Source organism: Typopeltis vanoorti, chromosome 3 (genome assembly GCF_054136105.1).
Source record: "Typopeltis vanoorti isolate ZY-2024b chromosome 3, IOZ_Tvanoo_1.0, whole genome shotgun sequence".
Lineage (NCBI taxonomy): Eukaryota > Metazoa > Arthropoda > Arachnida > Uropygi > Thelyphonidae > Typopeltis > Typopeltis vanoorti.
Window position 1 is genome coordinate 32,035,676 of NC_143551.1, and position 26,705 is coordinate 32,062,380.

Here is a 26,705-nt window from a genome sequence, read left to right on the forward strand (position 1 = left end):
GCAAGTGAAGTTCGGAGGTATCTATTCTAAGAAACGTGTGGCCACAAGCAAGGTCGATGCGATGCGGCCCTGCATGCCTGTAGTGTGCATAGTCTTATTTTTGGGATGCAATATAGCCTGCTATGGCAATAGTGTGGGCTTAGCTTTACATTGAATGCGAGACTGATAGTACTCGACTCTAACCAAGGTGTTCCGTTAAAATTTCAGGATTTGTGAAGTGTTCCATCATAGGAAAAATTCGGGAAATGCTGACCTAGATGTTTGGAGTAAATATTTTGAGAGTTTTAAATAAAACAATAGGTGATAGAATGATGGTAGAAAATATTGAGGAGGAATACCTATCAGTATTTGAGGTAGAAAAAGCCATGAAAAATAAAATATGGGAAAGCAGCTGGAGTAGATGATATATAACCAGAAATGCTAAAGTATGGAAGTATAAAAGTTTTTCACTCGCTCCACTGCATAATTCAGAAGGCATGTTCAGAAGATTGAAGGGTTTTTTTTATAGATAATCCATCTATAAAAAAGGAAATAATAATGAGGGTAAGTATTAGAGATAAATTTCCCTAATTAGTGCTACACGTAAGATTTATGCATGTGTACTTGAGAAAGGGGTAAGGAAAATTGCTGAAGAGAAACTTGGAGAACAGTGTACTGAATTTTTGCCAAACAGGAATTGTCAAGATCAGATCTTCACTTTAAAAGACAGATAGTAGAGAAATCATGATAACATAACCAGCATAGATATCTAAGTTTTGTAGCTCTGAGAAAAGCTTATCACATAGTGCAAGAGAAAAGCTGTTCAAAATCTATGGGAGGAGTTATACTGGAGGAAGTAGGGGAGACAAGAGATCTGGGGGTTAATGATTGATAGAAACCTGAAATTTAGGGAACACATTGCAAAGGTGGTGAAGGTAACACAGAGGATTGCCGCAATAATGAGAAGGACACTGATCTGCAGAGATAAAACAGTTATCATTCTGTTGTATAAGACCCTGATCAGACCACACTTGGACTATTGTTCTCAGATTTGGTCCCCAGGATTTGAAGGGGATAAATTAACTGTGGAAAGGGTACAAAGGCGGATAACAAAGATGGTTTCAGGACTGTACAATGATAGTTATGAGGATCGGCTGAGGGAATGTGGACTGCAGAGTTTGGTGGATAGAAGAAGGAGAGGTGATATGATCGAGACTTTTAAACTATTGAGAGGTGGTTACGGGGTTGACACTGGGGAGTTCTTTCGCTTGGTTGGAACAGTGGGAAGGAGTGATGACAAGAGGCCATCCCTGGAAGTTACAAAAGAAAACTGTGAGCAAGAGGGTGAGGAGTGGTGTCTTTGCATGGAGGGTGGTTGAACCATGGAATGCATTGTCTGATGGAGTGGTGTGAGCGAGAACGGTCAATGAGTTCAAGGAGTAGTATGATAGACTTTGTGTTTCTTAGGAAGGACCTCCCATGATGAGTCTTTTGACTCCATGGAGGCCAGAATAATAATAATAATAAAACTAGAATTATATGGCATAAATAGGACTTCGTGATGAGTGATACATAGTCTGCACTTAAGTTGTTATTTAGCTGTTAAGAATTCAAGGAAGCAGAAGATGTAAAATCAGGTGTGACACAGCTGTGTGCATGCTATCTCCACTGTTTTTTATCATTGAAATGGATCACATTATGAAGGAAAATGGTATTGAACCTTATTTCAAAACTGGATATAAGAGGGGCGTTCCATAAGTTTCCTGCCTGACTAACTTTTAGAGCTCATCATAAGACAACACTGTCGCATTTTATCATGTCCCTTTACTTCAACACACTTTTCACATTTTTGAATTAACATTTCTATGCCCTTGAAAAAATAGTCTGTAATTTTGTCTGCAAAATGGCCTAAAACTGCATCTTTCACCTCATTGTCATCTGCAAATTTTCTTCCTCTCTTTCTTCAGTTTCAAGAAGAGGTACTAATCACTGTGTGCTAGATCTGGGCTGTAGGATGGGTGGTGAATCTCCTGGAAGCCACAGTCCTTCCCTGCAGCCTTCGGAACAATAGCCGTATGGACTGGAGCATTTTCATGAAGCAGGCAAACACCATGACTTAGCATTCCTCATCTCTTCTCCTTTATGGCATCATGTAGTTTGTGCAGGAGTGAAGCATAATACTACTGCATTCATAGTGGTATTCCTTTCCTTGAAGTCAATCAAGAGAATTCCCCGGCAATCCCAAAAGATTGTTGTGATGATCTTCTTGGTGGACTGAGTGACGATGGCTTTTCTCGGCAGTACTTCTCCTGGTTTGCACCATTCCATGGATTCTCTTTTGAAATGAGGATCATAATAAAGGACCATGGTTTCATCCCTGGTGACAGAATTCCAGTACTCCTCTCTGATTTCCTTTGCAAAGCTCTGAAAACTTGTGGGAACAGGTCACACAATGCTCCTTCTGAATTGAAGAGAGAAGTCGGGCTGAAAACTTCATCCTGATCAAACTAAAATGAAATGAAGGGATTGTAGTGTGAAATCTGCATGCTCTGCAGACATTTCTTTAAGTCACATTGTGTTATTCAGTTTCAACCAAATTTGGACACAGTTATTTCTGACATTTCCAAAATGTCCTGAGAAATTAAGCCTAATCAGACTCAAAGTGCATATTGCTTGGAATCGCTTTCTCTCTACAATTTACACCATTCAACCATTTTTAAACAAATTTGGAACGTAGTAACAGAAATAGAGGATGTTATAAACACATCATTATTTTACAACTATTTAATTGAACTTAAACTTAGTTTTGAAACTAACCAGAGAGGTTATGAGAATTCAACAATTACAGATGACTCATCCACGACTGTCAGTGATTTTAATTGGCATCTGGGGAAGAGAGTATGGCAAACAACTGCTGCCATCTTGTGGGCCCTATCACTAATTTAGTGAAAATTAATTGAATGATGCAACCTACAGACATGTCTGTAGAGGAAGAGATGAAAAACAATGCTTTTTGGGCATTTGTTTACTATGTAGAAAGCTTCCGGTATTGAGATCATGTGTGTTTAGATAAATAATGAGTTTAATAAGAATAAGCAAATATAACCCCTGTCGGTGACTCCTACAAGTTTTGTAAGTCATTAGACTTACATTGTCAAGGATATTAGCAAAAATTTGTACAAAAAAAGACAAAGCCTAGTCTAGTCTTATTGTGTAGAGCTTTTGCTAATAACTCTGACAGTAGAAGTCCGATGACTTACGAAACTTGTAAGGTTAAATTTGTTTATTTTTATTACACTCATTATTAGGCAAACATTGAGACCATAATTTTATCTAAAATTATGATCTCAATGTCAGAAGCTTTCTACAGAACCGCTAAACCACAGAAACTTATGTATTCATTTATTTGCTTTTACAGAGTGTTTTTATTTATTTATTGTATTTGAAGCTTTATATATTGCAAGTTGTATCTTTTAAATACATATATCAAATAAAAATTCAGGCTGATAATATTCAGTTTAGAACATGAGTTATAGCAGGCTGAATTTCAGCATTAATAATTCTTATAGTAAGAGTAGACAGTGACTCCTGAATAAATTTGTTTGAAACATGAGTGAAATTAATCAAAACACAACCAATAGTTCAGTGGCAGTGGCAAAACCACGTTTAAAATAAAGAAACTAGAACAATACTTGTCAGTGAGTATTCCCGAATGTCTATGCAGAACTATTTGGGTTACTTACATGAGATACAAGATTAGCAAATCAGGTGGTGTGGGCAAAAATAGCAAGAAAAGACCAACTGGTAGATGAATTAATGCAGTTAGGACTGTTTTTGAAGATAGCAAAACTCTCTCACTCACTGAAATAAAGACCTTACAAATAATGAACCAGTCTGGAATAAAACTGCCAGTAAAAAACTAATAATGAAATCTTATGTTGGGCTGCCATGATATTTTAAATATGACCCAGGCAAATTGTAGTTACCACTTGTGAAGTATCTTTTTGGTTTTACTTATTCCAAAATTTACAGTTTGGCAGGCAACCTTTGAAATAGGCTCTTAAGATGGTATCTTATATTTAATTTTTTCAATACTCTGTTTCCACCTGTTCCTTTTGTGCAGATGTGGAATGTTTAAATATCCAGTCAGGTGAATGAAGCTATCATCATCATTTCCTGATATATATCTTGATGGCGTATAGCAGGGGTGTTCAACAAGTCGATCGACTTGTTGATCGATTAAAACTGAAAACATAATATTTTATTTATCATTATTTTGTATTATTTTTAATTCACTTTAAGTATATTGCTATTGTTTATTTATTTTTTTGTTAAAATTGTCAAATCAGTAATTTTCTTATAAGTCCAGGTAAATGAATTAATTTGGATCCGTGGAAGTCAAACAGCGAGCCGAATGAATACGATTATAAGCAAAGTGTAAAAACTCGATTGTAGCTTAAATATTAAATATTCCAAAGCACATTACATCGATTTTTTACTTAGGTTAAGTCCCATGTGAATATTGTAAAAAAAAATAAAACTTTGTTTGTCTCAGTATAGTTTGTATTAGATGTTTTTTGTAAATAACTCTTTTGAAGCTATTAAGAATATGTTAGAGTGTTAAAAACAAAGGCAATGTTTTTGTCGCCGAAGCTGTACATGGTGGCATTAGAAAGATTGTTATTGAAACTTGTATGTATGAGAAAGGCTTGTAGGCTCTAAGTGTAAACATCTCTGAAGTCAGTCCGAAAGAGTTCAAACAACTTTCTGATGGCCAGAAACTTACAATCAAAAGAAAGCGGAGGAGAACAAAAGTCGTGCCGAACTTGAAACTTAAGATGAAAGACTCATACCGATTCTTTGGGGGTTGCCAAACTTCATGTGAGTTCTCAGAGGCCTAATAAAAAGGGACTGAAGCAAGCAGAAGGGGTCCCGGTTCCAGAATTGCTGTCAGAGAGGAGGCCGCCCAGTCCAGAATTGCCATCAGAGAGACTGCCCAGATCCACATTGCTTGAGAGAGGAGTTTCCTGCTTCCAGAAAGGAGCTTCTCGGTTTGAGACGTCGCTAGAGAGAGAGAGAGACTACTTCTAGGCCACAGACAAGGTTTGTGACCAAATTGCCAAAAGGAAGAGTTCCAATTGCCGTAAAAAAGTTTCCAGGCCAGGTTAATGTCAGACATTCACCAGTGTGTTGCGTTTTCATTACAATTTGATGAATCAAACGACTTCACTGATATTGCTCAGTTAGTGTTATTTATTTGCATGGTATTTCTAGATTATTGAAGTAAAGAAGAACTTTTGAAAATTATACCATTATTGGGAAGGACTAAGAGAGAAGACATTTTTTTGGCATTTGATGAATTTGTGAAACAACACAAACTTCTGCTTTTTAAACTTGTGTCTATTACTACTGATGGTACTCCTGCAATGACAGGTAATAAATCGGGCTTCATTTCATTTTGTAAAAACGATGACAAATATCCAGATTTTTAAAACATACCACTGTATTATTCACCAACAAGTACTGTGTAGTAAAAGATTAAACACAAAAGATGTTTTGGATATTACATTTAATATTGTAAATTCTGTCCGAGGAAAAGCCCTGCAACAGTGGTTATTTAAATTACAGGCAGATGATGATAGGGAACTTCTGTTGTACAATAATGTTCGCTGGCTCAGCAGAAGTCAATTTTTAGAAAGATTTCTTGTATTAATTAACGATATAAAAATTTTTCTTGATGAAAAAGGAGATATTTATCCACAATTGAGTGATAAAAGATTGTTGTTACACTTGTCATTTTTAGTAGATTTCTGTACGAAATTAAGCAATTTAAATTTAGAGTTACAAGGTAGAGATAAAAATTTAATTGACATGTTAAGTTCAATGAAAACTTTCCAATAGTGCTTACTTTTATTAAAGAAAAATATAAATGACCGCTAATTTAGACATCTCCCATATTTATTAAAATTTTGTGAACAAAATCAAGAATGCTAAGCTATGATTTAAAAGAATTTATTCGTGAAATAGAATTAGTTGAGGAAGAAATAAATTCAAGATTTAAAGATTTTAATAAAACTGAAATGATTGTATCTTTTATCAATAATCCATTTCAAGAAAACTTGAACATCACAGAAATTTCAAATAAAATTAGTGGGCTGTTTGATATAAACCAAGCTGAAGTAGAACTTGAGATAATAAACATTCAGAATAGTTTACATTTAAAATCAGTAAACAATGAAGTCATTTGGAAGTATGCACATGAAAAATTCCCAATATTAACTGATATTGAACGAAAAATTCTGTCGTGTTTCGGATCGACATACTTGTCAGAATCCACTTTTTCAAATATGACCGTCATAAAAAATCAATTAAGAAACCAAATTACAAATGATCGTTTGGATGATTGTCTGCGATTGGCCACTTCTTCATATCAACTTGACTATGAAAATATTGCGAGGTCCAAACAATGCCAAATTTCACATTAACTTTTTTTTTGAAATCAACCAGCATTTCTTGTAACTTGTGACTTTGTAATCAATCTGTTGTTATTTCTAACTTTGGTTTTCCAAAATAGAGAAATAAATATTTTATTCCAATATATATATATATATATATTTTTTTTTTTTTTTTTGTTGCATTAAAATAATTAAAAGTGATGAATAAATTTTTAAATACACAAAGTTTTTAGTTGTGTATTTTTTGTAGTTGTTTATTTTTAGTTGTTTATTTGTGCGTAATCAGATATCAGGTTGGGGGAACGTGATCTATATAAGAGAGTAGATCGCCGAATAGAAAGAAAAGTAGCTCGCGTAGTAAAAAAAAGGTTGAACACCACTGGTGTATAGGATATACATTAATGGAACTACACAGCTAAGTTTACATTAATACTTTCTTGGGTTGCTTAAAGTTCAAGGTTAGATAATGGTAGACCTCTACATATGTAGAAGTAACCAGGGCTTGACTGCTGGATTAGCTGTTTTCAATCCTCGCTCCATAGGCACTCTTTTTCTTTCTTTCAGTATACATCTAGATAGTGAGAGAATAATATGGACTGGCAATTTTAAGCCAACCAAATTGTATTTTCTCTATTAGCTTAAACGATACATTCAACATGAAAGTTTAGTTCGTTCACCATATAAGAAAAAGATGAAATACAAGTACAGTATGGGTTGGGGGGGAGGGGGGGTTGAATAGTAAAATCATGCCTTTTGATTATGGTGATGCATATTAAGAAAACTAATATATATTACTTATTTTGTTGATCACATGGGTTTGACCACTCAATCAGCCAGACCAATGAAATATATCATACAGTTTATGCTTTATTTTAACATTTTGAGCAGTAAAGCAGCATATAGTCACCACGCTTCTATCCCAAAAACAGTACTGATGCACACACATATACAGTCATCCATTGATGTACATCTGGGTTCCGTTCCATTCGGCAGGATGTTAGTTGGATGCAAGTCCAACTAACATCCTGCCGAATGGAACGGAATTTTAATTTTTTGGAAATTCAAATTCCGTTCAAATTTCAAAAATTCTGTTCCGTTCAAAATTCAAATTTCAAATGGAACGAAATTTGAATTTTGAACACTCTGAGCCCTAGACTTACTGGGACTTAAAGAAGTCCCAGTAGGTCTAGGGCAGTATTTCTATGGCAGTATTATAATTATTTGGATATTATATTTAAATATCCAAATAATTATTTTTTCTCTTTTAGTTAGCATCTTTGACAATTAATTGGAACGACGATGTTAATTATACATGTGGCATGGGTTCTAAGAAATCAAGATTTTTGAAAAAAATAAAAAGTTAATTTTTTATTTGTTTCTACTTATATTTACTTCTTTAGTGTTCAAAATTCAGTCAAAATATATTGAAAATATATGAAAAAAATAATGAAAATTATAAAAAAAATTTGTGTTATTATTATGATGAAAATATCATTTTACATGGGGGTGTGTACATCACTATAATTATTCACTATAGGCCACAAAAGTCGAGTGATAAATTATTGAATTAGCCATTCAGTTTTTGAAATGTAAGGCATATTACATAACATTATACATACATTTTGGGTAATATTCAGTTACCTTTTAGTATCTGCAGCCAGGATTGTCCAATATATAAGCGCAATGTTGGAAGTTTATTTTGCACTTGGTTAGACTATAATAAATTTAGTTTAATCCTTTATCCAAGTGTAAGCAAACAAAGTTTGCGCCTGAAAATATCTTCAGGACTGAGGTAAAGTGGTGCAACTCCGAGCAACGGTGAAGCAAGCTCTCATCACTATCTCCCATAATGCAAAGCACATCTCCTTGCGTATACTGCTATGCATTAAGGGAAGGGCCACTACCCAGACCGGTTTCGACCTTTATTGAGGTCTCTTCAGTGGGAGGCAGACCCAAACGTGGAGATACTAAGGCAGACCTCAACAAAGGTCTAAATCGGTCTGGGTAGTGGCCCTTCCCTTAATGCATAGCAGTATACATGTCCACAATGAGATGTACTTTGCATTATGGGAGATACTGAGGCAAGGAGTGATGAGAGCTTGGTCCACCTTGGCTCGGAGTTGCCTTGTGTTATATACCACCTTACCTCAGTCCTGAAGATATTTTCAGGTGCAAACTTTGTTTGCTTACACTTGGATAAAGGATTAAACTAAATTTATTATATAAGCACAATACTGTTATAGGAAATAAAAAATTGCAATATGAATGTTGAGAATGCAGATGATTAGAACACAAAAATTACTAGAAATATGTAGTAAAATAGTGAAATATGGAATGTTTTATACATCAGTGCATGTGTCAATATCTTTCCTTAGTGTGGAAATCCTAATATAAATTCCCTTTTTTATTGATAAAAGTCAACCATCCTCATGGTTGACTGTACTGTAGTTAAATTTGAACCTTCAGCTTTATTCTGATAATGAATTTCAAGCATATATTATTTTCAGAATTTTTAATTTAGCAATGTAAATATACATCAGTGAGATTCTAGGTTCACGCACGATTGATGTATAATTACATAAATGGGACTCAAAGTGTTAAATCAACAGAGTTATAGGGGTTAGGGACTTAACCGTAATAAGTATACTATCATTTTAATTTTTAAACCTTATAAAAATGTACTTTATGTTACTGCCACTATAAAACAGGAGAATAATCACTCAAATCTTCCTCCACAATCACATCTTCATTACCTTCCCTATGTAAAAGACCAGGCTGCAGCTCTTCTAGAGTAACCTTCTTTTTTTTTTTTTTTTTTTTTATGAAAATGTCCAATGTGCTTTGCTTATTTCTCTTCTTCTTTTCATCGTAAATTTGTTTATGATGAAAGCAAAGCAAATGCATCATGTACTTTCCTTTCTACTAATAAGTAGCATTCAACATTAGGGTCCATGTCTTCAGCCATTTTGTGAACATCGCTAACTGCAGAGAGCATTTCTGCAAGACCTTTAACCATGAATTGTTTAATTACATCTTCCTTTTGTTGTTCTTCCTCTTCTGCAACACGTTGTTCCTCCAGTTCAACCAATTCTTCATTGGTCAACTCTTCACAGGCACCTATGAGTTGAATTATCATCATCATTCGCTTCGATATTCAGATTGTTTGCTAGGCCCAATATTTCTTCACTCAATTTAAAAAGGTCTTCATTTTTTTTTCAAAACTTCCAAAATCATGCACAAATCTTTTAATGTATTTTCCCATATACCACTCATACATTGAGAGCTCACTTCGTCCCAAATCACAGCAATATTTTTAATAGATGATAAATATCAAATGCCTTCCAGAATTGCATGAAAGCAGAGGCATAGCTAGAGGGGGGAGGCAGTCTGCTCCAGGCGGCACTTTGAACCTTTTTGAACTTTTGTAGTTAATTGTAAAATACAGTCTCAAGAACTCATTTCCAAACATTGTAATTCTACCGTGAATTTTCCTCACAATTGCTGTAAGTGTTGCTAGTTGTGAGAGGACTTTTTCTAAATTAAAATTGATTAAGAATTACCTACATTACTATGAAATAGACTTCGCTAATGTCATTGACGTTGGAATTAAAGTTTTACTTCAAAAATAAACATAGTGTTTTAATTTATTTCCCTGTACATCGTTTTGGCTTTTTGTAGTATTTTTGATGTATATTGAGAGGTCGGCAAACTCGGGGTCTGCCCCGGGCAGCAAAAGCTCTAGCTACGCCACTGCATGAGAGTCTGATCATTTCCTTCAATGGCAGAAATGGCTTGCAAAAAGGTTCCCCATAGATAATAAGCCTTAAACACTGCATAACTCCCTGAACTCAGTTGGATCAATGAAGTACTGTTTGGAGCGAGAAACATGACCTTCATCTTGGAGTGAAGATCACTGATGTAAGGTGAATGACCTGGAGCATTATCTCATCATCATCAAATTCCTGACATGTACCCCTCAAGGGAGTGTACAGGATATGATAGTACTACATGAAAAACTTCCATCATTACGAACTTCCTATTTACAATTTTCCTCCAAATCAATCTGTTACCTGTCAAGACTCCAACATTATCAATTTGATGATTATCAACTTTATCAATGTTATTTTTGACCACTAAATACTTAAATAAGATAACTGAAAATTAGATTCTAAAACAAGTGGACGAAAGCATCTGTCTTAATGTGTACCGCAAGCCAACCCACACAGGTCATTACCTGCATTTTGCTTCATTATACCATATTTCACAGAAATTAAACATTATACATATGCTGAAGAACAGGGCAATCTCTGTTATAAGAGATGAAAGAATATTAACCAACAATGGATATCTAGAAAAAAAAGTAACAAAAAGAATACTTTTCTCCAACCCCCTCTCCACAGCAAATCCAGGACACTCATTACAGGATTTCAATTTCCATTCCTTTTGTTGCATTTTTTTCACAAAAAAAAAAAAAAAAAAATGTCAACCTCCTAAGGTCTCATGACATTTGGGTAGCCTTCAAACCGATTAGGACAGCACAGAATATGTTATGCTCACCTAAAGATCATAATGCTTTCAATAAACATCCTGGAGTTTACAACAAGAAATAAGACAAAAATAGCACATTGCAGACGTTAACAGAGAGGACAGTTTTGGTTTAGCATTCCATGATTTCAATACTAACGATAAATTGAATGGGATAAAAGTATTATGCCATACATAGAAGATTACTACAGCTCTCGCAGCATAAACCAAGCCGCAATAGTAATCCACTCGCAAAGCACTCTGAACAAAAACCGAGGGATGATCCTTTGTGATATCTGGAAATCACTCATAAGATCTCTCCACACATAAGAGTTTAATTTCACAGCTCATTATTCAACGCACCTGCTTAACAATGACTGACCAAGTGCTAGCATCCACGCATTTGTGCTGTGTAACAGTTCCTTATGAATTTGATATTTTTCAGTTATGTATTCATTCATAATCTAAGCTCATTTGTTTTAAACTGTTATATGTATATTCATCTAACCTAGAAGAAGCCACCAGTTAACGCAGCGAAACTAGTCAGTTTCTAGTTGTATTAACTTTCCGATGAATTAAAATCCAATTTTTAGTTATCTTACTTAATTATCAGATCTTATATTTCTATCTTCTAAGGCACTTTTACTATATCAATCCACCTATATCTTGGTCTTCTTTTGACTCTTTTTCCTGCCAACCTGGCAGAGAACATTTGTTTTGAAAATCTTTCCTCTCCCATTCTGATTAAGTGACCATACCACCTGAGATTACATCTGCTAACACATTCTTGGATGTTAACAATGCTAAGTCCTTTTCTAATATTATCATTTTTAATATGATATTGATATTGATGCCATCTGTTCACACCTCTAATCTTTCTTAGGACTCTCATATCTGCAGTCTCTAATCTTTGGTCAAGTGTTTTACTTCTAACCCAGCTCTCAGATCCATAAATTAAAATTGGTTTCAACACAGTCCTGTATACAGCCAATTTAGTGTTTTAACTAATTTCTCTCTTATTTCATATAAATTTATTCAGTTGACTTCCTACCATACCATATTTGTTGACTTTGTTGTCCTCCATATTTAATTTACCATCTTCATTAAAAATCGTGCCTAAGTAGCTGAAATGTTCTACTTGTTCTATAGGTTCTCTAGTCATAATGCAGTTGATATTTTCAATGCATCTGCCTATTTCAATTGTCTTTGGCTTGTTGTTGCTGATCTTCATACCATATCTATTACAACAGTTGTTCAATTTAGTCAGGGAATCTTGCAGACTTGTAGCAGATTCATTTAGAAGTATATAACATCATCTGCATAAAGCAAAGAGCTGACATTAACATCTCCAATTTTGATATCAGGTATAATACTACTTTCCTTTATAATGTGATCCATATAGATAATGAATAACAGAAGGGATAATGTACATCCTTGTCACACACCAGATTTAATATTAAACTATCCTCCTGTACCACAATTCTAACTGCTGATTTACAACTCAAATAAAGACTAAGTATTGCTTGATATAATGCCCCATTGACACCTATAACTGTAGAGTATTGAATAGCTTCTCTCTTGGTACCTTGTCATATGCCTTTTCCAGATCAACAAAATGTGAATACAGATCTTTGTTATATTCCCATGATTTCTCAACTATTTGTCGTAAAGTGAAGATCTGATCATGACAGCCTCTATTTGGCGCGAATCCAGCTTGTTCTTCACCAACTTTTCTTCCACAATTCTTCTCAACCATTTCTCAAGTGTACTTGCATAAATCTTACCAGGAACACTCAGTAGGGAAATACCTCTGTAATTCTCACATTGTTTTATTTCCCTTTTTATATATGGGTACTATGAGAGCTCTACTCCAGTCATTGGAAATTCATCCCTCTGTCCAGGCTTTCTGAACTATGCAGTGCAGCCACTGTAAGACTTTTATACCCCATACTTCAGCATTTTTGGCCGAATATCATCTACTCTTGCTGCCTTTCCACATTTCAGGCTTTTGATGGCTTTTTTCTACTGGATGTATTCCTGATTGCATGTCTGTTGAGTGTTTTTTACCACTGTGCTGTCACTGATTGTCTCATTTAGCAATTTTTCAAAGTAATCACTCTATACAACAAGGATATCTTTTTCTTCAGTTTCCATATCACCTTTATCATCTCTGATACCTTTTACAGCATTCTTTCCTCCATTTCTGAGCTTCTTCAACAATCTCCAGCATATCTTCAGGAGGCAATGGCTGACTGTATACCTAGAGTCCGAATAATAAATCAAGTAGCAGTTAAATGGATGAATAACACCATTAAGCTTGAGCTGCAAAAAAAGAAACAACTATAGAGGGAATTTAAAGAGAAAGGTGACCAGCAGGCCCATGAATGGTATAAAGTGCAGGTCAGAAGGGTAACGAGTGTGGTAAGAAAAGCAAAAACGGATTACGAAAGAGCATTAACCATGCAGGCTAAAGAGAATCCCAAACAGTTTCTTCGATATTTTGCAAGTAAAAGAAAAAATGTATATGGCAGAATGATTTTAAAGAATGCCGATGGTAGGGAGGTAACTGAATCAGTTGATATAGCGGAATTACTGAGCGAGCACTTTGCACGAGTATATCTTCCAGGTCGTAACATTGTAGGAACGAATGAACCAATAGCTTATACGGGAATTGTGGTGAATGAAGTGGAGGTGATAGTCTACTACAAAACCTCAATGTCAATACATCTGTGGGATTGGATGGTATACCAGCTTGTGTTATACGTGAAGCGGCTAAAGAATTGTCAGTGCCCTTGTCCATTTTGTTTAATTTGAGTCTCGGGTCTGGGTTGGTTCCGAGAGGGTGGTAAGAGAGAAAATAGTTCCACTCCATAAAGGAGGTTTGAAGATGCTCTTGTAAATTACCGACCGATCAGCATGTCAGGAATCATTGTCAAGGTCTTGGAGAAAATAGTCAGAGGAAAATACAGGATTGGATAGATGAAAATGGGATACTGTATGGGGGACAGCAGGGTTTTGTGAAGGTAGATCATGCCTCAGTTACTTGCTCACGTTTTATAACGCAGTGACAGCTGAACTGGATAAGGGTAATGAGTTTACAGTGATTCTACTGGACCTTGCTAAGGCCTTTGACAGGATACCACATGGAATTCTTATCAGTAAACTGCAGCATATGGGGATGGATATAGGATTGGTGAGATGGATAGTTGGGTGGGTGATGGAGAGATATCAGAGAGTGGTTTATTCAGGACCACTACCCACACCAATTTCGACCTCTATTGAGGTCTCGTCAGTGGGAGCCAAACCCAGAGGTGGTGATACTAAGGGGGAAGCAATGGAAAAGTCATATTTACCTATACGAGTTGCCAAAGGGTGTCTCACCTTATTAATAAATTATTCTGGATTTAGAGAAAGATGTTGGGAGTTTTTTTTTTTCACTTGGTTAGACTATAATAAATTTAGTTTAATCCTTTATCCAAGTGTAAGTAAACAAAGTTTGCCCCTGAAGTATCTTCAGGACCAAGGCAACTCATGTTAAAGGTGGACCAAGCTCTCATCACAACTCTTTGTTTAAATCGAGAGTAATTTAATAATAAGGTGAAACACCCTTTGACAACTCAAGGTAAATATAACTTCTCCACTGCTTTAACCTTAGTATCACCACCTCTGCGTCTGGCTGCCACTGATGAGACCTCAATAAAGGTCGAAACCGGTCTCGGTAGTGGCCCTTCCCTTAATGCATAGCATTATACATGTCTGCAAGAGATGTGATTTGCATTATGGGAGATACTAAGACAAGTAGTGATGAGAGCTTGGTCCACCTTTACCATGAGTTGCCTCAGTCCTAAAGATACTTCAGGCACAAACTTTGTTTGCTTACACTTCGATAAAGGATTAAATTAAATTCATTACAGTCTAACCAAGTGGGAAAAAAACTTCCAAGAGACTTATCTTATTTCTTGCCTCTTCTCTCCGTGTGAATTTGTGTACATTTTAATGTTGGAACATTGTGTTAGTCATAACCTATCCATGTTCTGAGCAGAAATCCAATAGGTATTTGCCACCGTTATTAGCTTTGCTCTTTTCTCCAAATTTTCCCAAAATATTTTTTGTATGTCTGACAATCATTTCCTACTCTGCTATTTAAATCCCCAACAAGAACCAACTTTTCACAATCACACTCATTCCAAAAATGTTCCGATGATGGTCAGTCAACCGAATCGGTCTGCACTTTGTTAACACTAATTAGAAGAAACACACGTATAAACCACAGTGAAAATTATTTAATTGTAAATATTTCATCCTAAGTATCTTAGGACATCATCAGTACAGTATTTAAACAAAAATTAGGAATAACATACAGTTAGGGCGCATGATTACAATAGAATCCCATGAAAACGTGCATAACGTGCTAAAGTAGTACAAAAAAAAAAAAAAAAAAAAACCACGTTAATTATTTAACACAGTTTTATTACTATTATTACGGGCAACTCCAGGGAGTCATTGGACTCATCGAGGGAGGCCCCAAATCATATTCATCACAACTATTTGACATTCATACAGTATCTATCATACCTCGCCTTAAACTCATTCACTGTCACAGCATCCACCACAGACTCAGGGAGCGCATTCCACTCATTCACTACTCTAAAAGTAAAGAACCCAGCTCTAACACCTTTACTAACCACACTTTTGCCCAGTTTCCATGGATGTCCCCTAGTCCTCCCACAACCAGCCCTGTTCTCAAAAATATCTTCTGAATTAATTTTATAGAAACCCTTCAGTAATTTGAATGTCTCAATCATACCTCCCCTTCTCCGCCTATCAACCAATTTTTGCAACCCACAAATCCTCAACCTGTTCTCATATGGTTCATTCCACAGACCTGCTATCATCTTGGTCACTCGCCTCTGGATCCTCTCCACCTCCTCCCCATCAAGAAGAAACCTAGGTGACCAAATCTGAGCACAGTAGTCTAGATGGGGTCTTATCAAGGCTCGATACAGAGGAACAATAACCTGCTTGTCTCTGCTTGTCATCGTATTCTTCAGCAACCAAGTGATTTGATGAGCTGTTTTGGTCACTTTTGCAATGTGTCCCCTAAATTTCAATTCCTTATCTACCAACACTCCTAAATCTCGTGCCTCATCAATTTCCTGGAGCACGGTTCCACCAATGCAGTAAACTGCCGCCAATCTTTTCACCCCAAAATGCATAACCTTACATTTTGCCACATTAAACTGACATCCATTCTCCTTAGCCCAGACCTCCAATCTATCCAAATCATCCTGCAAAATTTTGACGTCATCTGCATTCACTATTGCCCTACCCAACTTCGCATCATCCGCAAACAAATGAACTGTTCCTCTCAGATCATTTCCTATATCATTTATGAACAAATTAAACAGCAGTGGTCCAAGAACAGATCCTTGTAGCACACCACTAGTCACAGGCCGTCTTGTGGACTCTACTCCCGAGTAAACCACTCTCTGATATCTCTCCGTCAACCACCCTCCTATCCATCTCACCAACCCTATGTCCATTCCCATATGCTGCAATTTACTGATTAGAATTCCATGTGGAATCCTGTCAAAGGCCTTGGCAAGGTCCAGTAGAATCACCGTAAACCCATTACCCTTATCCAGTTCAGCCGTCACTGTGTTATAATACGTGAGCAAGTTACTGAGGCATGACCTACCCTTCACAAAACCATGCTGTCCCCGATACAGTATCCCATTTTCTTCTATCCAATCTTGTATTTTCCTCTTGACTATTTTCTCTAAGACCCTTGACAATGATTCCTGATATGCTAATCGGTCGGTAATTTACTACAGCAGTCTTGGAACCACCTTTATGCAGTGGAACTATTTTCCCTCTTTCCACCCGCTCGGGACTAACCCAGACCCGAGACTCAAATTAAACAAAATGGTCAAGGGTACTGACAATTCTTTAGCTGCTTCTCGTACAACACGAGCTGGTATACCATCCAATCCCACAGATGTATTGACATTGAGGTTATGCAATAGACTACTCACCTCCACTTCATTAACCACAATTCCCGTATAATCTACTGGTTTATTCGTTTCTGCAATGTCACCACCTGGATGATATACTTTTGCAAAGTGCTCACTCAGTAACTCAACTATCTCAACTGATTCAGTTACCTCCCTACCATCGGCATTCTTTAAAATCAATCTGCCATGTACGTTTTTCCTTTTGCTTGCTACATATCTAAAAAACTGTTTAGGATTCTCTTTAGCCTGCATGGCCAATGTTCTTTCGTAATCCTTTTTTGCTTTTCTTACCACACTCGTCACCCTTCTGGCCTGTGCTTTATACCGTTCATGTGCCTGCCGGTCACCCTTCTCCTTAAATTCCCTCCATAGTTGTTTCTTTTTTTGCAACTCAAGCTTAATGGTGTTATTCATCCATTTAACCCCTACTTGATTTATTATTCGGACTCTAGGTATACAGTCAGCCATTGCTTCATGCAAGCACTTCTTAACTACCTCCCATGCGCTATCAACTTCTAGTCCTTGCAGTTGTACATGCCATGGCACTGAACCAATCAAACTCCTAAGCTTGTCATACTTTCCAGCCTGATAATTCCACATGTACCCTGTCTTAATTGAAAATTCTACACCTTTAGCCACCTCCCAAGTTAAGACCCTATGATCACTCTCACCGATTGGTGGCAATGTGGTCATATTTGTTACAGCCAAATCCTCAGATGTAATTACTAGGTCAAGCACTCTCTGACCCCTAGTATTTTCCATTACATGCTGTCGCAGATAGTTATCCCTTAATAACCGCATAAAATCCAGTTCCTTCCTCCCGTGTGTCCTCTCCTCACTCCAATCAATGCGACCATAATTGAAATCTCCCATAATAATCACCCTCCTTCCACCCATTTCTTCTATTTGCTTGTGCATACTGTCACCACCATCTTTTCCATCACCTGGTCTATAGCAGCACCCAATTGTATATTTAGTTCTGCTAGCCACAATCTCACACCAAATGGCCTAAAATGTGCTCTTTTCTCTATCCTGCAATTCAACTTCTATTCTCCTAGTCTGGAGCTCATCAGCTATCATCAACAATACTCCTCCCACCATTTTATTCTCTCTGTCATTCCTGAACACACTATACCCATCACATTCAATCCCACTAGTTATATCATCTACAGTCAACCATGTTTCACTAATACCTATAACCTGTGGTCTGGAAGTGCCAACCATGGCCAAAAACTCTTCCTTCTTGTTCCTAATACTCCTAGTATTAGTGTACATGAATTTAAGACCCCCATTAGCCCCAACCCTACCTTGATGCCTTATATTAACTATCCCACTCAGATTTGTTGTCCTTATTTGCTCTGGCATATTATATTCATTATTACATTCAACTGCCTCCATAAGGACTGTATCTCTACTCCCCCCCCCTAACAAATCTAGTTTCCCTGAATTTGCACATCCACTACATTCAGCAACACTTTCTCAAGTCTTCTTACACCGTAACCATTCAAATGCAAGCCATCCATCTTATATAGATCCTTTCGCCCATCAAACTCACTCCACACATCCACAAATTCCACACCACTCGTCATACATAACCCACGCATAAAGTCATTTGCAATTATAGCCCTCCTTTTAAACATTTCACTGTCATACCGTGGCAAAAGACTAATCATTCTAACTCTCTCACTCTTTTCTTTTGCTACCTCAAACAATTCATTCAGGTCTTCTATCATTTCCATTTTATCTCCTTTCAAATCATTCGTACCTGCCACAACAATCATTTCTTTCACCCTTTCCTTTTGCTCTCTAATAGACGCAGTTACGTCCTTTATGGTCGCACCAGGTTGGTACAATTTTGTCAAATCCTCTACTAACACACCTCGTACTAATGAGTCTCCATACAATTTTGTATGATAATTTCCCATACTTTAGGAATAGTAAGAACATCGTTGCGGTTTAGGTTTGGTCTGTGTAGTAGGGCTTCAGAACTTTCTTTGTATAAACGTTCATGTTTAAATATAGATCTATGTAAAAGTTTAGCCTTTTCCCAATGGATCCTATGGTTTGGATTTTCAATTCCGTGTTGAGAGAGGCCAGATTTCTGCGGTTTAAGAAGACGAATGTGGTCTTGATGTTCCGAGATGCATTTCTGAACAGACCTACCTGTCTGTCCAAAGTAAGATAATTCACTTAGACCTGTCGTAGACTGTATCGGCTGTCCAACGTACAAGTTATCAAGATTCTTATCTAACCTTCTCCGCCCTCACATAAGCCACTGTCTCTTCAATCAAAAATTCTAATGAGTTTCACACAAAAATTAAAGACATTCAACTATCAAAAACTGACTTGTTAATCAGCTTAGACATTGTCTCCCTCTTCACTAACATTCCCCATAAAGAAACAATAGAATTACTAACTCAAAAATTTCCGTCTGATATAGTTGAATTGTTCAAGTTTGTTATTGCATCAGGTTACTTCACCTGGAAAGGTCAAATTTACAAGCAAGAGGAAGGAACAGCAATGGGATCTCCTTTATCACCAAACCTAGCAAATTTGTTTCTAGAACACCTTGAGGAAAAAATATTCACTTTTGAACCCAAACCAAAAATTTGGCTAAGATATGTCGATGATGTATTTGCAGTATGGAATCATCCCGAACCTGAATTACAACTGTTTCTAGATAAAATTAACCTTCTTCATCATCGCATCAACTTTACGTTAGAAAAAGAATCTCCACAGGGTATCTCTTTTTTGGATTTACACATCAAAAGAAAAGAAGACGGTTCCATCGCCACTTCCGTCTTTCGCAAGCCTACATTCTCAGGTCGCTACATTCACAATTCTTCTGCTCATCATCCATCTCAGAAATCTGGCATTATTAAATCACTAGTTTCCAGAGCGCACAAATTCTGCTCCTCTGAAGAATCTTTAAACCAGGAATTAGAAGTTATCAAAAATACAGCCATCCTAAATGGATAATCCCAAAACAACTCAAAAAATCATCAGTCACTTCTGCATACATCAAACCAGACAGGAAGAAGTGCATAGGATTCCCATACCTTACGTTAAAGGCATCTCAGAACGTCTTTCTAAAATTATGAAGAAATACAATTTTGCCACTACTTACAAACCTATCAACCAAATGTACAACTTATTACCTTCTCCTAAGGACAAATTCTCACCCTTGATGTTACCTGGTGTTTATGAGATTCCATGCTCATGCAAATTATCTTACTTTAGACAGACAGGTAGGTCTGTTCAGAAACGCATCTCGGAACATCAAGACCACATTCGTCTTCTTAAACCGCAGAAATCCGGCCTCTCTCAACACGGAATTGAAAATCCAAACCATAGGATCCATTGGAAAAAGGCTAAACTTTTACATAGATCTATATTTAAACATGAACGTTTATACAAAGAAAGTTCTGAAGCCCTACTACACAGACCAAACCTAAACCGCAACGACGTTCTTACTATTCCTAAAGTATGGGAAATTATCATACAAAACTGTGTTAAATAATTAACGTTTTTTTTTTTTTTTTTTTTTACTACTTTAGCACGTTATGCACGTTTTCATGAGATTCTATTGTAATCATGCACCCTAACTGTATGTTATTCCTAATTTTTGTTTAAATACTGTACTGATGATGTCCTAAGATACTTAGGATGAAATATTTACAATTAAATAATTTTCACTGTGGTTTATACATGTGTTTCTTCTAATTATGAACGCACCACAGGTTTAGTTATTTAAAAAACTCCATTAACACTGTCCCCTGCCCCAGCTTCCCCATAAGTAAACCCTTCCCCCTTCTCTCCCCCCCCCCCAAAGCGCCCTTAAACACAATAATATATATATATATATATTATTAATACTAAACCCGGGTTTCCAAATTTATTTTCCCCCGTTAAAACACCCCCCCACGTTCCCCCACTCATTATAAACACCCTTCAGCAGGATCATGAAATTGGAAGACATCCCAGTATCAAAACAAGGTATGTACAAAATTTTTCACCTCTTTTATTCTGCCATAATTGCCTTCTATACTCACCCATAATGCCCTAAAATATATATACCCTTTTTTGAGTAATAATAGCCAATGTATTTAAAATAAGGGACACTCCTAAACAAAAACAGGCTATAATAACCATAATTATAGTAACCAACTTTTCATTTTTCATTGTGTCAGTTGCTTACTCTAAAGCCTCAAAAAATTCCTCCCCTTCTACCTTAGTAGATCTTTCTGTGGGACCATAGGCACAAATAAGTCTCATTGTCCAGTCCCCCATTCTCATATTTACCCACATCACTCTACCTGCCATTCAAGAAGATTACCATCCTGTTTAGTGTTGAATATTATGGCTACTCCTTCTTTTCCTTGATTATCAGTACCTGAATATAACATTTTGTATTTATTGCTCCAAAAGATCTCACCAGTTTTTGTCTTTTTTGTTTCAGTCAATCCTGATATGTCGATCTGGTACTTATCCAATTCTTCAGCTAGCTCCATTTCTTTGCCATTCAGGCTTCTTATGTTAATAGTATCTTCAGCTCTGGTGATGTTAAGTTGGGTGTGTTTTAGGATTTGTTCGCCCTGGTTCCCTGGTGAAAATAATGGAAGCCTTGTTTAACAGGGACGATGCCCCAGGATCATTATCTAGAATTAATAAAATTTTAAATTCCAAATTTTCTTTCACACAATAGCTTTCCATTTCGCTTGCAGAACAGTTGATTAAGGCATCCTCAAACAATTTTTGAGTCATCCATGACTTCTTATTGCTCTGATAATGAACTGGAAGAGTATGCTTCCTAATGTTTTTGAAGGCACGTGGAATCTTACAGTGCCATATTACAAATGGTTTCAGTTTATATCCAGCCGCATTACCCTCCTAAAAAAATCATAATATGGTCTTTAAAGAGGTTTCAAACCAGGCATAGATTTTAGCTTTTTGTGAATGAATGTCTGCTCGTTCATTTTTTTCCAAAACAAGGAGGTCTTGTCCACATTAAATATTTGCTGTGGCAAATAATTTATCCAATTTCTCCATAAACTCCTTGGCAGCCTTCTCATCAGCACTTGCAGATTCACCATACATTTTCACATTATGTAGCACAAAATGCTGCTTGAATCTCATGAACCAACCAGAAGATGCATTGAATTCATAGTGATAATCAGGTCTTTCATTCTCCTTCAATATGTTGAAGAGACTTAGTACCTTAGCAGTTATGGTCATAGTGCTAAGTGGTATGCGTTTTTGTTTCAAGTCCTCTATTCATGATGCAAGTATCTTTTCCATATCACTAATAGGACCTTAAGAATGAATTGGACCGTTAAGAATAGTAAGTGAAAAAAGTCTGGAAGTGAATAAAGAAGTTAATATCTGTTATATAGATTTTGAAAAAAGCTTTTGACTTTGTAAAATGGGATAAGATGGTGGAAGTAATGGAAATGATTGGTATAGATTGGAAAGCCAGAGGGCTAATTATTTCACTATATATGGGACAAACTGCCATGGTGAGAGACATATATGGTATAACAGAACCAGGTATCGTTGGACGAGGAGTAAGATAAGGCTGTGCTCTGTCACCAATTTTGTTTAACATGTATTCCGAAGCACTGTTAAAAGAAGCACTGGAGAATTCGGAAGAAGGAATAATGATTGGAGGTAGACAGATATTTACAATAAGATATGCAGATGACAAGGCATTACTATCAAATACTGAAACAGGACTACAACATCTGTTGAACAGATTACTGGAATCCTATATCAATTATGGAATGAAAATTAACATCAGAAAAACAAAGGTAATGAAAATAGCAAGGAATTAGGCAAATATGGATATCAGAATAAATGGGGAAAAATTGAATCAAGTAAAGACATTTAAATATCTAGGAAATTTAAATGTCTTTACTTCCATTACCGCTAACATTTAAATATTAGTAGTGATGGAAGATGTAAAAGTGACAAGCAAGAATAGTGATGGGAAGAGATGCCTTTAATAGAAAATGGAATTTATTCAGAAGTAAAATGGATAGAAACCTAAAGAAAAGACTAATAAAATGTTATGTGTGGAGTGTTGCCTTCTATGCAGCTGAAACTTGGACATTGAAGAAAGAAGAAATTAAGATTTTGGAAAGCTTTGAGATGTGGATTTGGAGAAGGATGAAAAAATCAAATGGACAGATAAAATAACTAATGAAGAGGTCTTAAAAAGAGTATAAGACGAAAGAAGTCTGTTAAGGAGGATAAAAAGAAGCAAGGGAAACTGGATTGGAACATATTCTGAGAGGGAATGGAATCATCAGAGATGCCATCGAAGGAAAAATAGACGGAAAAAGACCCAGAGGAAGAGTAAGGAAAACAGTGCTAAATGACATGCTGAATGGAGACTTACACAACCTTGAAAGAGAAGGCTGAGAACAGAAGAGAGTGGAAGGAAAGTTTCTGCTACTAAAAGAAGAACCTGCTCAATTGCAGAATACTTAAGAAAAAGAATAATAGGACCTTGTCGTTGCTTCGTCACTATTGTCAATTTAATAGAGCAGATCCTTTTACAGCCTTTTTCACCACAGGTTTCATTATATAAAAATACTTTATCCTTATTTTTCAAAATGGTCGTCACTGTAGAATGAGATCATCGGAAGTCGTGCAATCACATTAATGGGCTTACCAGCTTCATGTTGCTTTATAACTTGCAACTTCATTTCAAGATCAATTTCTCACCTCTTTTTCTGATTCTTCACTAGGTTTTTTGATTGGGTATGTAGGGACTATGTTGCACAAAATATCACAAAATGGGAAGAGATAAAATATCACAAAATATTTAATGATGAATACACAAATAACTTATTTCTCAAACACAAAATCAACAGAGGAACTGTTGAAGAAACGTGCTGATTGCCAACTGCCAAGGGAGGTTGCCGCTGAATGTGATGTTGCCACTACGCATGATGCATTGTTGCTAAATAGAAACCTTTTTACTTTACATTCGCTTGTGTCTTGTTTGAAAGTATATGTTTGAATTTTAACTATAGTAAATTTACATTGGCTTTGGAGTTTTTACAAAGAGATGCTGTAATCTCTTAACAGCCTTCCCAATTTTTTTTTCATGTGTTTATGTGTCATAAAAGAGCTGAGATATATATTTTTAACTTGCTACTCAAAGGGTTAATGGCATCTGAAGATCGTTTCAATGAACACTTCACATCCATTGTTTTATTGAGGTGTAAATACATCACAGCTATAGTAGTTTAAAGATTAGTTTGAAATAAATATTGTAAAGAAACTATAGTCAGTTCTTATAGTAACAGTGACATATTAATTAATATACTACACTCTTTTTTGTTACAGTTATATTTCATGTAGCTACCTTAATGCCAAATAAGCCAAAAGATCCACTGGGTAACTGCAAAAAGCTTCACATTGCTAACAATTTTGTCACTATAGTCTACAATGAAAGTGGCAGTGATTACGGCTTGACAACAATTAAGGTTAGTTTGTGATATTGTTAAATTGTGAAAAAAAAAATTAATCCATAAATGATTTAACGACAGAACATTACTATTATATTTCATTGTAATGGTTTATTACTTCTCTAAATTAAAATTCCACTTTCTTTTCTAATATTCTGCTGAAAACATTTTCATTTCCTTACCAGTACATGAGCAAATGAAACTATTTGCCATCTGATTTAGTAACAACTCTTTCTTTAAATTGCTCTGTTTTTCCATGAATCATTGCATGTATAAATCAAGCAAGTAGAGTGCTTGTACCAGGATGAATTACTTTATAATGTAAATTATTAAGTCATTTAACAGACTAAAGTTTTGGTTCCACAAAAACAAAAGACAAATTCAACAAGACAAAGCAAAAACCAGAGAATGAGATGAAGAATGATGAGTATTTTCCACATCCAGGAGGTTCTAAGCTCATTATTTTTGTTGAGATAGGTTAACATAAGAGTGCCTTACAAGATTCTTTAAAAATATGTTCAAATTTATAGGAATTGATGACATACATTAATTAAATCTGTATACTCAGATACTGATTATAGGAACTTGTTCTGGGCATATTTCAGCTGGTTCCAATTAGTCACTCTTTGGTGCAGGCAAGAAGGATTTTTTTTTCTCTCAGAAAGTTGGGTTTTAACCCTGCAACTCAAGAAAATTGGCCAATAGAGCTTGCATTATTTCAGACAAAAATGCATATCATTGTATATGTTAGTCACGTCAAGAGCAGAAGAATGAAGTTACTGATATTAAAGATGTAAGAGAAGATTGTGGCAAGTGTTGTAGAAAACATAGTGGAAGCAGTGAATGATAGTGCACAAAATACAAATGAGAGTATCAAGGAAGTTGATGATGATGAGATGACTGTTCAGAAATAAATATCACACTCATATGGACTTCTCAGGACAAAATGTGAGCTTGAAAGACTGGCGATACGATTGGTGTGTGGCCTAGCAGGAGGAAGAATGAAAGAAAAAGTGAATGGGGAAATTAAAAAATCTGTGAGAAACTGGAAGTAAAGAGAATGTATTGTATGAGGATTCAATGATAAGAGATATAGTTAATGGGAAAGTGACAAAAGCATGTTTCCCAGGTATGAAGATTAGTGATGTTAGTTTGCTGACGGAAGTGAAAGAGTGATTATGTTGGCATAAATTATTTGAAAGGTGAGAAGTATGCAGCAAAAGGAAATATGAAAAGTTGTTGAAAGAATCAAAAATGGAAAGTAGTAAAGATTATGAATGTGCTGTCTCAATATGATAGACAGAATTGAGAAGAAGGGCCATGAATGCTAATTAGTCAATGAGAAGATTGTGCAAGAGAAAGGGTGTGCAGTTTATAGGTACGTGTGTGTGTAGAGTTAATTTGATGTTAATTTGATTTCAGCACTGTGTCTATTTGCTACAGGTATTTTCATGGTCACTGTTCCAGTGAATTGGAAACTATCATTCCTTCACTTTCAGTTGCACCTGTTAGTACAAGAGCAGCTGCTGCCCAGCATTCCTTTACTATGCAACTGCAAACACACTGAACCTGCTTCTTCTCTTCCTCTTTTATTCCATCCACCTCTGTCCTCTTAACAGAGGTGGATGGAATAAATGAAAAAAACATTCTATCTCAGTCCTCATCTGCACCCCACACATAGCACTGATATACTTATAGGTCACTTGACCTCTCATGTATGGGATCAATATTTAAAAAAAAAAAAATATATATATATATATATATATACACACACACACACACACACATATATTCATCAGGGGCAAATACATCCACAGAATAGCAATATCAGATATTATACTTTTCATTCATTCCCATTAAAGACTCCCCTAATTATTTCCTTGCTTCGTGTGATTCCTCAAATTAAACACAATATACTAATGCTTCACGAGAGGACACTTTTCGACAAGTAAACATTTCATCACGTTTGCATTAATAGCCTGAGTGTATGCTCACAAATACATACACCTTTGAGCTTTGAACAGACACAACAGGTCAAATTCTTAGCATTACAGTAGTTTTAAACAACCCAGAAGGTGAGCGCTGAGACAATAGCACCTAGAAATCAGTGGCTGTGATCGTTTATTGTGTCTGACGCATGCAGCATAGTCTGTAGGTGCAGTATTTTTCCATTAAGTGTGTCATTCGAGTTGTTTGTAATTACACTAATCATCCTAAATATAGTACACAGATGTTAAATGCCTGTTTACTGTATTTAG

General features: G+C 36.0%; 1 protein-coding gene across 4 annotated transcripts in view; it reads left to right on the forward strand.

Moving 5' to 3' along the window:
- The window catches only part of gig (TSC complex subunit tuberin), a 943,661-nt gene that overhangs the window by 877,945 nt on the left and 39,011 nt on the right, over positions 1–26,705 (forward strand). For all 4 annotated transcript variants that reach the window (XM_090415521.1, XM_090415523.1, XM_090415524.1 and 1 more), the window contains one exon: positions 24,326–24,465. In XM_090415521.1, coding sequence (XP_090271647.1) covers positions 24,326–24,465 — 140 coding nt within the window. The remainder of the gene's footprint in view (positions 1–24,325; positions 24,466–26,705) is intronic.